General features: G+C 33.3%; 1 protein-coding gene across 1 annotated transcript in view; it reads left to right on the forward strand.

Annotated features, from left to right (window-relative positions):
* LOC132912108 (sodium- and chloride-dependent betaine transporter-like) overlaps positions 1-12408 on the forward strand; it is a 29224-nt gene extending 16816 nt beyond the window's left edge. Inside the window, exons 9-10 of the mRNA XM_060969219.1 lie at positions 3678-3830; positions 8289-12408. Of these exons, the coding sequence (XP_060825202.1) occupies positions 3678-3830; positions 8289-8426 (291 nt within the window). The 3' untranslated portion in view covers positions 8427-12408. The remainder of the gene's footprint in view (positions 1-3677; positions 3831-8288) is intronic.
* Positions 12409-12815: the final 407 nt, after the last annotated feature.

Here is a 12815-nt window from a genome sequence, read left to right on the forward strand (position 1 = left end):
TTCTGTTCGAAATAGTGCATATTTAATTACCACTGAAATAAATGTTGCACCAAATATTTAATGTATATAGATATTCGCATTATATTTTTCTGGTGTTCACGATAGCACAAAAAATGCATGATGTTTGTTTTCGCGTTTTTCCATATCTTGGCAACATAACCCGACTACATTTAACTGGCAACACTGTAGGCGGAGTCTTTTTATCTTCTTTCTGTTTTTTGTTAAATTCCTTTTGTCCATGATATTCCCTTTAAAAACGAGAAGGAGAAACCGCATCTTAATATATATTTCTAAATATACTTTTTACCGGTTTTATACATTTTAATTACAAAGTCTAACAGGTAATCGTAATCGATTACAGTCTACTAGCATGAACGTTACAAGACAGTAATCTTTACGTGTACCTTTTCCTTTTATTTCGTCGTAATTGTAAATGAACGAGCATGGCATGTACTGTTTGTACTAAGTTACGTATACTTTCATGTATACGCATGGAATGACGTTGCTCCAGGGGAAGTTCGCTTTAACGAGCAGCCACCCTTTATGTTTTCCTATATTTACTCTCTACATTTTTCTATATTTTTCTACAGAGTATCTCGTCTAACTTTATCACTTGAGATATCTATCTTACCTTTAGAATTTTAAGATGATGTTCTGTGCGAATATTGCGTGGCCTTACAAGTAAGATGAAAGTATTTTCATTTTAAACAGGGTCATCCATGGATTTTCATTAGCATATAATAATAGCTTTTTGAAAGAGATAAACAATATGAGATTCAAAACGTTTCTAGATATTTTGCAAGAAATTAAACACGACTTTCAGGCGTGTAGATTTTAGCAATTAGTTGGTTGAAGTAATTTTTGTAGGCTCTTAAAATATCCAACTTCTTTGAATTAAAACAATTCTGATACAGTGTAAAATAAATGATAATGAATTTGATGAGCGAGATATATAGAGTTTGATAATTTGCCTTATTGAAAAGCAACGCTTTTTTATTGATCAATCCAGGAATTTCTTTTAAATCGTTGCGTTTAATGTCATATCCACGTTAGTTTTGCGATTAATCTTCTTGCAATCTCATGAAATATACAATAAATATATAAAGACGCTATGAGCCTTCTCAATAATCTAGTATTACACTCTTCTGATGTTTACGTAATTTTATCCAAATGATACATTTATGTCGGTAATAACTCGTACGAGATTCTTCTAAGATATCGATAGATATTAAATAAAGAAACACGAATATACATACGCTTTGATTACGATGGCTGATAATATGGTTTCGATATTTGTATTATCATAGCACAGTCGATACACGTATAATACAACAAAGTTCTTTTTCTTTAATACGATTGTACGCGAACGAAAGTACGAGAAAATTTAATGGATGATTCGTTCTGTCAGATTCAAACTGCAGAAAAATCTATATTCGATATTTCATATGCACCAATCTAATACCACCTATACGCATTTGCACGCGCAAGAATATAAGCGGTGGCAGTTTTCCTCAATAACCATTCTTTTTCTACCTCTTCTCCTTTTTCGTGAAACGAGCCATATTGCTGGAAACCCCTGTCACGTTCCATTTTAGCGATCATGAATCGTATCGAAATAAATGATCACGGTACGCCGAATCGAGTGGCGGTTTTTCCTCCTCTTTCATCGATTACCGGCCTCGTCCGCAGGTTGATTTCGAGGCAACCAATCAAATCGACAACTTAACTTCTGTCTCAAAGCGCACAGACTCGAATTGATCGTCGAGAAAAGAGCGAAGCTTTCCTCGGTCGCACTCTCCTTTTTTTCTGGAAAAACAACAGAAACAACAAGCCTGTGAGCTTTGTTTCGCGATCAATCGAGTACGATCTCTGTTGATTTATCGCCGTTTTTCCGATAAATCGGCTTGCGTGTTTCGGTCATCAGTCACTTGATTTTCATATACAACGTGTCCTCCAGATAGGATGCAATGGCGGCTTTGAAACTTCCCACGCCATTCCGGAAACGTTTTAATACCTATCGGGAACTTTGGGCAATGTGTTCCTTTCGGTGTAGCTCGTATGTTTAATGTAAGTTACATAGCGAACTCGAAGGTATCGATCGTCAGTATTTATGGACTTGCTGGTTGTCGGAAAATGGAATATATTGATTTTTCCTACAGATTATGGTAGTTATACAATACATATTATATGTATATGATATATTTTATTATATAGAATCCGTTCTCTTTTTCTTTTATATTTTACGATGTTTCCAGTGGCGAATTATTACTCTCTCCTCCTCTTTTTAATCATATTTAACGAAAATTGATGATTTACAGAGGACTAGTGTAGAATTTAGGTTTATCAGTACGATGAGATCGTGGGTGTGTTATTAAAGCTTTGAAGCTGTTAGATCAATTTCATTTAATTTGAAATTATATCACTCCATCCTTCGCAATATTACTTCTTTCCCACTTTCTTCTTTTCATCTTCTTCTATTATGTTATTTCATTTTTCACTTTTATTACTTCTTTCTTACTCTTTTTCCCCTTATCTTCTATTATGCTTCCTCTTTTGATATCAAACGTACATTTGTCACTATGCTTTAATATATTTCTTTAGATTTCAAATAGTAGATACATTTAGGCTTTTACGAATATGATAAGTTGTTGTAAAAAATCAAAAAGAAGGAAATTAAATATCGAAAATTATATCTATTATTCTCAGAATTTTAGCGAAGACAGTGCTAATGATTTACGTGAATAGATTGGTCTTCCGTTCCTTAAGGGGAACTAATTTTATATTTCACGTTTAAATTTTGATGTCTTCTATAGATTTTACTTACCGCTTCGATCATTTTTGTGATATCAACTTCAGTTCCGATAAAATCTGTAAGTATCCAGTGTTCAATAAGATATTACTAGCAAGTAGTTTATCGATCTCGCTTCACACACGAAATGGAAGCAAACAAATAATTTCATAATCATTTAACATTAATGTCATTAATCACAAAAACAATTCGTATTCATGATTATTCAAGAATTTAATACATTCGCTGTCATGCAACATGTGGCAAATCAATCGCTATATTCCCTGTTTTGTTTTTGGTACTATGCAATATGTCGCATATTCACACTTACTTATATACATATAAAATGTACGAAATACGTATAAAATTTAAATATGACGTAGTCGTGCGATATTGGTTTTCAACTAAGATAGATAAAATAAATTTTATATATTTCTATGATCCTACGATGTTGTATATTTGCAATTTTATAACTAAATTACTTTCTGCCAAGAACAAACTAAGTGTCCATATAATCTTTAGCGACACTGTATACACCTACAACACAGTGCAACAAAGACTATAGTTAAGGAAACGAAAAATGACATTATTCACAACAGTACGGTATCTACGATACAACAGAGGCAATTTAATCGACGAGTAAATACTTATTGGAATCAGATTTCGCTAGGACGGAGTAAATTTTCATTTTAATCTAAAATTCTATGCACCGGAGTCGTAAAGATACCTGAGGGAGAGTGTGCCAAAGTCAGCCCCGATTAAAAATATCAAATTCTTAATTGGCCGTTGTACCATCAAGCTTACTGCTCCCCGGAGAAGTTTACACAAGAAATAAGAACTCCTTTTGTTTCCCTCCTCTTTTCCTCTATTCCTGGTTTTTCGTTCGCAGGTGGTGTTCGTGTATCAAATATGTACGTACGAGATGCCTCGTTATGGCGAGTACATATTCCCTAGCTGGGCGAATGCGATCGGAATACTGATCGGCCTGTCGACCCTCGCCCCGATGCCGTTCTTTTTCATCCGTCGCCTCTGGAAAGGTCCGGTAAGTACGTCACGAGAACGAGAGAGTAATAACAACGATCGGTAAATCTCATGGATTTCTATCGTAACGACTAGACTAATAAGCATTAATTTGCCGGTCGATTACCAGCAATTGCACGCTATCAAATCGCCGAGTTTATGTCGGAAGCGGACTGGTTATAAGCTAACTCTCGAGATATCAGTCGGCATAATGCTCAACAAACTAGAGATTATTATGCAAACTGCTCGCTTGTTTTTACGACACGCTACTGGCTGAAGCACCGCCACCTCCTGCTGTTTAGAGTTTACGGTGATTCTAACTATAATAATCCTACATCAAGGCCTTACTCCAGGTTGGCCAAACGGTCTCGATCGCGTTTAAGGGTTTTTGAAAACATTCGTGTCTCGAGACGGCAATAAAAGCGTTACCGTTAGCACATTTTGAACAGAGTGCCCCTATATCTTTACATAGCAGAAACCCCTAATTTTGGACCAAGGACTCAGAAACTTTTCGAAAAAGTGTCGTATCGCAAAAACCGTTTGACGGAGAGATATCGCGTGCTACCTCCTTGCACATTACACCCTCCTGATATAAATCTCAAATTTTGGGGAAACGAATACATACCATTATATCTCTTAATCATACTCGAACAATTCTGTATTTTTATAACAGCACATTTATAATCGAGTTATAAATCCATTTGACTCAGGACTGATATTTCAACATCGTAACACTACAAAGAGAAACGTTCACCAGAGGAACAGTTATCAATAATCCAATTTAACGATGTTTTTTTTTATTTTTTGAAGTTTCTATGTAGGCTCTCTACAAAGGTATGCTTATAATATACTAGTTTCAATGCTAACGAAAATTGTGTTAACTATGTTATAGGAAGAAAATCGAACAGCGACATAAAAGGTGACTCTTCGAGAAAGTGTCATCGTTTTAATCCTTGTAACATTTTGTCCTTGTTTACAGAGAAGAGAAGAATATTATGGTACTATCTTCAAGAATTTTTTATGATTAGTTATAGAGTTATTGTAGCGAGAAGATTGATAATTTTCAGTGTTCTTTCAATCTTTTTTCTGCAGGAACCGTAGTATTACTTTTACTTGAAGTTTGGAATAGCGCAGAAATTGACTATTTCTTTCTACTTACTTTTGTATTAAAAAAATAACATTTGAAAAAAATTAATATTTTATATGATAAAGGTAAAATACTAAACGTCTGTTTGAGGATTAACTTCTTTTGTTTAGTATTTCTTAGAAGAGATGTTTTATGGTTGAGTTTATATAGAATCATGGTATTACAAGAGTGTACAAGTTTCTGCGTAAATTTGAAGATTAAAGCAGTGCAGGGCTTATCGGTTTCCAGTATTTTTTCTTCCAATTTACTGTGGTATCCGGTTTACTTAAAGGCCAAGATAGTATACTGATTCAATATTTTACAAGGGAAGGAGAAGGTCTTGAATGGATGTGTACTTCAAACTGAAACTAATACATACTTTTCAGAATTGCGATATACTTCTTTTAAATTTTTACAGTTTCCAATCTTTAGCAAAATAAAAATTTTACCAGAGAATATTATGCCCAAATTAGATAAATGGAAATCGAAATAAACTGACGTCGTAATAACTAAATAAAATATACCGTCGCTCGTTAAAGACATAATCTGCCTTCAAAAGCGGTAAATTTCCATTGAATAATCAATTTGAAGCGATTTCGCGTTGCATTTCACATTTATCAACAGTAAAGGAGATGTCGAAAAACTGCATGACACTCGATGACAAAAATACAATATATGAATCAATTACTGCTAGAAGACACACTTGTAATTAGACTGCAGATTTTTTAAAATTTACAAGTAATTTGAAAATGCAATATTACACACAAAATTGCATATAATTTGAAGAAATACATAAAATAATATCCAAAGTGTAGTGTTTTCTATAATATATATTTGGTAAGTGAAACAATTTTCTATAGAGGCTTTAGTAACTATTTCTTGAATTATATTCTCAAAGATATGCATTTACATAAAAATCCACAGTCTCCTTGTAATAAATGTGATAACGTATTAACGTTAATTAACTTTTAATAACTGTGGTCATTTTTTATTGGGGTTCTAATTTTTTGTACTAAGCATTATTAAATATCGAACGTGGTCAAGGTTTCATTTAAAAATTACTTGCCAAAGCATCTGATCAAACACGTGACAAGGATATCTTTGAGGATTTCTTTTATTCATGAAGATCGCAATAAAACGATAAAAATCTGATGTGGGAATATAGCAGATTAAATTTCTTGTTTTAGCGGAACCAACTTTTTCAGTGCAATGCAAACAAACCGGAATATTCGCGGAACGTTGAAAGAAAATCAATATAGGATACTAGCTGGTATCGGAAGTTCATATGTATTAGCAATAACTACTGAAAGTTATCCGCAGTATTAGTTTTCTATTCATCTTCTCCGGTAATTGATATAGGAAGTAATTGTGCGAGTGTATTACTTCTTTTACTCATTAATAGATATGCTAGATCTGTACCATGCTCAATCCAAAGTATCACACGTTATCATTTCCTCAATTTTATATATTTAATTTAAAGCTATATTGATTGAAATTAAGTAAAGTTTATGGCATAATTTTTGCTCGTGTATTATTGAGCTTCAATTTGACGATTTTTAAACAAACAATTTATGTTTAATTTTTTGAAATAATAAAAACATGGAGGAAAAAGCATATTTTCTTGATATCTGAAATAAAATTCATATAAAATGTTTTACTAACTGTATTTATGATAAAAATTACAAAATATGTTATAATTTCTAACTTTAAATATTACGCGTAATTCTCTTTTCTCCAAAACGAGAATCCATCGTGATAATGTAGTCATAAACTTACATCTGTTTTCATTAAATAATGTAATTATAATGCTTCATACTGATATTACATTGTAGTTAAGACAAATATTTAAAAATCGTTAAATCGATGAAATATCAACCTGCAGTTTTATTTCTTTCATCTGATTCTTCGTTTCTTCGTAACGATGAGAAAATATTATAGATCCTAATTAATATTTTCCTATTTACTTTACCGTCTAATTTACTTTGATAGGGGTAAAAGCGCTTCTATTAAGCTATTTGTATATTGAATTATACAAGTGAATTTCTTTCTAGTTTCTTTATGAATTCATAAATTCGAGTAACCACACTTTTTGAATTATTTCGATGCCCTTCGTAATTACGTAATTGTACAAGAATTACAGTGTGTTTAGAAACGCCGTGATCGGTGTAGACACTGTAAATATCCAGGACAAAATGTGCCAACGAACGATAATTGTATAGTGTTTCGCGATATCGTGGCTATAATTCAAAGGCGAACGAATTGCAAATTTTTTAAGAGTCACGTGCTGTTCAACTGTGGTTAAGCCCTGCAGCAGGTATGCGCCGATTTAAAAGTTGCTTTCCCTTTACCGTAAAATCTCACCAACTTTGAAATGTCTTAATACAAGTTTTTCCACGGTACGTAGGTAATCGTACTTTGAAACGAAAAGTTTCGTTCCGTGCTCCATCGTACGGATCGAACCTATTTCAGCCGTACTTCTGACCTCTTCTTGACCGCTTCCGCTTTGTTTTACTCGATAAATTTACTATTACTCTTATCTCCTTTTCTCTTGTTTTCGACTCTCCGCACAGTTTCAAACTACTTGCGAGCTTCGGCAAGATATGAGCCCGCGTACCAGTCAGAAAATCTCTCCTTTTGCGATGCAGTGACCGCTACAGTTAGATGTTAATGCTTTGAACTTAATCAACAACTTTGCAAACTTTTTTAATAGACGCAACATCTTACTTTTAACTCTTACTCGCCACGAAAGATTATTTTCTTACTTTCGGCGAGTATTTTAATGAAATTATGTTTCATATCACAATTGAAAATCTTTACACGCAAAATGCAAGATAATTTTATGACAAATCCGAATATCATTTTTTCTTTAGAACATCTTTTAGATACGGTGCTATCGTTACGATTCTTGAGATAATCAAAATCGTTATCTAAGGAAGCGTAAGTTTGATTGCTATAGCTCTTGAAATTATCTTCTTCAAAGTGGATGATTAAAATCATTATCATCATCATTTAATGATATATACATACGGATATATTGTTATTTAGTTTTTGCGAGAGAAAGTATTCAAATAATACTGTTAAAACATACTCTTAATACTAAATACTTATTAAATTATTATTCTACCAGCAGTATTTTTTAAGGAACGTTCGAATGGTTTTAAGAGATCAGATTAAACGTTTACAAAAAACATACGCCCCTCGGATAACATCAGTGGAATCTTTTATTTGCCTAACAATGGCTAGCAGCGTGCAGTTGAAACGGCGAACTCGGAGAATGCCAACTTGAATTGTTTGCATAAAGCCCGGCGCTAGCGATTGTTCAAAGAATTTAACTTTCGTTTTAATTGTCCGCAGAGGGACTGGAGTTTGTTTCGACCAAAGAAGACGTGGGGACCAGCTGTGGAGAAAGGTGCAGGTAACGGCAATTCGTCCATGGCGACCATCAAGATCTCGCAACCGTATAGAAACGAACCGCAAGAGAATTACATTTAATGATTTTAACGAATTCATCTACTTTTTAGACGATTCTAGTCACGTTAACGCGAATGTTAATCACCCGATCCAAGCGTTCAAGAACGCTCTCTTCCCTACTAAGTTTTTTTCTGTTAGGAAAGTTTTACAAATAGAGTGCGGATTTTTATGCATTTCTGTGAAACTTGAAGATGCAAAAATACGCAGAATGCATGTAACTTTCAAAAACTTCTAATTAATTATAATAATTTCAAAAAATATCTAAAATATAGAAGTTTCGAAATATTCGAGCCATACACAGGTCGAAGTAACTAATACCACTTTTTGAAATTTTTGAAATTTTAGCGAAGGTTCGATCGAAGTTTATCTGATATAATCTCATCATTTTTCTCTGCTCTTTGTTTCGTGGAATTTTTTCATTTTTAGGCAAGTTGCGTTTTCTTAATTGTATTCGTAGAAATATGAATTCGCATAAATCTCCGCTGTCTGTTCATCAATGATCTTTGTTGTATTCTCTTTCATTCGCTTTTGTCTGATGTGAAGCGAATTAAGAGCTTTCATCAGATAAAAGTCAGACTGGAAGTTTTAAGGAACCCGGCAGATTTTTCGGCCGAGAACGAAGAGCTACGATATATCAACACTTTCATATTTTCCAATACTCGCTGTAAAACTTGGGAACTCTGTTTTCGTTGAAACTTTTAAATTAATGCTCACGAACAACCGCGGTGGTAGCATCAACTACAACGAGGTGCGTGTGTTATAGCATTTCGCTAGCTGTTTCAAAGCAATGTTTTAATTTCTATGCCCATGTGAACACGCTAACGCGTACGAACGATATTAATGAATTTGCAATTTTTACCTGAAAAGAACTCATCGGTTCGTTTTGATGTTTCGTTCTTTGCATTTCAAACAGGGAATGTATCGGCAATTCCACTGGAATACCAAGCGTATGCAAAATTCGATATGCGTTCCGATGTCAACTTATTTTTTGCAGAATCCGTAATTATTCCATAATTGGAATGTGTCATCTAATTGGTCTCGATTTAATAACGTTGTATATGATAGAATATGTTAAAAATACAGTACTTGGATTTACAATGCCTTAATAAATGTCAACTTATTCTTTATACTGAAAATTTTATAGTCTCTCTATGTTGTTATATCTTACAATTTGAATGAAAAATTCTGATGAACCTTTTTGTATGATATATGGCTGACAAGTTATTGATAGAATGTTCAATCTTAGAAGTATTAATGATTTCCCTCTTGTTAGATTTAATAGTGGCTTATATTTCATACACTATGAGACGCTACGATGCAAAGACATTAGTTAAGTTAAGGCATTTAAAGTAGAGAAGATTATTTCAATTGAGAGACATATTCAAATATATATATATATATATATATATATATATATATATATATATATATATATATATATATATATATATACTTATATTTATATACAATGTATACAAATATTTGCCAGGGAATATTGCGGAAATAACAAATGTTGTGAAAATTTAAAAAATTCGCAAAATGTAACAAAATTATTTCGATATAGGGTCTAGCGATAACTTGCCAATTTGAGAAAAATGATAGTTATTTGTTACTTGTTATTTATTTATTATACAGTTATGCCAAAAGAATTGTTGGTAACAAATACGTTACGCAGCGAAACGATAGAGATGGTTTGTGGGACTTCCATAGGAATATAACACAGAAATAAAAATGCTGTTGCATCTGCAATACACATATTGCTGTCATATTGAATATAATTCATACATAGAATCAACTAACTGATTGTCATTCCTACAAATCTTTTTACAAAATTAAACTAAATAAATATTTCCTCTATACGAATGAAACAGTTATCGATCCAAGGTTTGTCCAATAATGTATAGAGTGGGTTGAACAAAATTTGATACACGAATTTTACGTGTCCGAATAATTCATAATCGATTATTTCGTTTTTTAAATCTACGGTTCTAATTCGCATTCTTTGAAAAACTAAAGCAGAGAAAAGATTGTTTTTAATTTACACTTATTTGTTATTTGGCTTTGAAACGAGTAATTGAAACAAGTGTAATAACAGACACGCAAAGAGAAAAGAAATCTGACCAGTAACGTTACAAATCTAAAGATGGCAGACTTCGAATACAAAATTCGACCTTATCTTTTCCATTTTGATCTTTCTTCCAATAATGAGAATAAATACTGTTTATATAAATCAGGATGCGTGTGCATTAAGCGTTTAATTTAAAAAACAAATGGACAGCTCGAAAAACATAAGAATGCAAGAATTCTGGAAAATCGAAGTAGAAACGAAATAGATCATGAGTAAAAGCGTGAAGAAATCGAGAAACATATTTCTTTATCTTTATCTCATCTATTTGTACTTGGATATATATGCACAATTCTGTACAATCACTCATGCATAATTGTAGCATTTGTAGTATAATTATCGAAGATATTTATAGCGTGAATTACAGTTTACAACATCGTTTTTAAAATTATCACCACAATATCGACCGACCAAATATAAAATTATCAATCTTAGTTTATGTACTGTATCAAAATCACAGTTTTCTAGCCTCTTTTTCACTATACGTGATACTTTGAAAATTTACTTGTTTAGTCCCCGATACTCGAGTGAGCGGAATACGAGGTCGACTTCAATTGCATGATTCGGCTGATGTGATCGAAGCGGCGAAGTTACTCTATACTGTATACAACTATACGTGGTCTTGTAATAAAGCACGGTCTGCTACATCGGTTGCATCCGAGCGTGTGCGGTAGTGTGCACGAAGGGACGACGTACAATAGTGGTGTCGCGTTATGATCACCGGTCACGCCGGTGGAAAAGTGGCGAATGTCGCTCGCATTCGTCCCGTGTTCTCTCCTAATTAATGCGATGGAACATCTCCGGTACAAGGAATTCCGTGTCCTCCGCGCGGCGTGGCAATATCGTGTGGCCGTCTCGACCGCTTGTACTCCGTCTTATGGGGAATGTCGGGACGGCGAGAGTGTGCGGCTTGCAACGGTGCGTTAATGAGAATTTCGCTCGATCACCGCCTCGATTCACAACGCGTGCCTCACCGGTTCAGCCCCGCAGCAACGGCGACTTTTTGCCCACGAATATGAACCCCTAAAATTGCCTCTCGATCCCTGAATTATCCTTCCCATGAATTTTTATAAGCCCGACGCGTTTCGTCGGCTGCGCGTTTCACAGGATCTGTAGACGCTTCGTATATGCTAGACGCGGGTATTTGGGAGACAAATTTTGAAGGGATCGATTCTGTTATAAGAAATCTGTGTTCCTTGGTTCGTTGGAGTAAGAAAAGTAATGGCATTTTTATGAATATATAGGGAATTTAGAGATGAACAAATGTGTAAAATACCCAATATTATGTTTCCTTGGTTGTCTATTATTCGAAAAAGATATTACTAGTATTCAGGTAATTCCTGCAATAAAAGATATCCAAGGTACTAATCCGATTGAGGCTGTGTTAATTTTATACGCATTACATTAAGTACTATGGAACTAATGATAAGCATTATACGTGTACGTAAATCGATTGTCTTATCTAAGAGGAAGAAACGGAAATATCATCTTGATAGTAGACCGATATGTATCTTTATTTCTACATAATCTGTACATAATTATAATAATCTTAAATCAACATTGTATATATTAGTTTATATCTAGTGAATTATAATCATTGACTATATAATAATATAATTGGGGAATTGCTATCTATTACACTCATCATGCACAATCACTTTTCTATCGGTACAATAAGTACCTGCAAATTTCAGTAATAACCGGAAATGAACAATCGGAATTGACAGTTTATTGTTAATGTATTAATGTCAATCAGTCAAAAGCATTTCTAATTTGACATATTAATTAATATTTTAGCGTTATTGCGGTATACCTGTCTGTCCTAGATATTCTCTCATATCAATAATAGGTATAATAAATGATAAATCGTAAATTAAATTGTTTACTTATAAAGGAATATTTATCTTTATCTTAAAATGTTTAGTCTTATCTTAAACTTATCTTAAAATGTATAATCTAACTGTCAAAGCAAAAAAAAGAGTTATTTGTATTAAAATTGTATATAACAGCTTGACGCTTCAAATTTGGATGATATCGTCGGTTGAAATTTTTTTATGATTTCAGCTGGATTCTACTAAATTCAATCGTTACTTTAATTAGCTAGAAGAATAATGATTGCCACGTTTGCTCAACTATTCATCTGCGATGCAGGTTGTTTAAAATTGAGATAAAGATAGTAGAGAGAAACTAAATTCAAATAATCGTGTTCATCAATTGCGTATTTTGAAACTGTGATAAATTGAATACCATAAGCTGTCTCGATACTAGTGCATAATGCTTATCAA

Source organism: Bombus pascuorum, chromosome 11 (assembly GCF_905332965.1).
Source record: "Bombus pascuorum chromosome 11, iyBomPasc1.1, whole genome shotgun sequence".
In the NCBI taxonomy this organism is placed as follows: Eukaryota; Metazoa; Arthropoda; class Insecta; order Hymenoptera; family Apidae; genus Bombus; species Bombus pascuorum.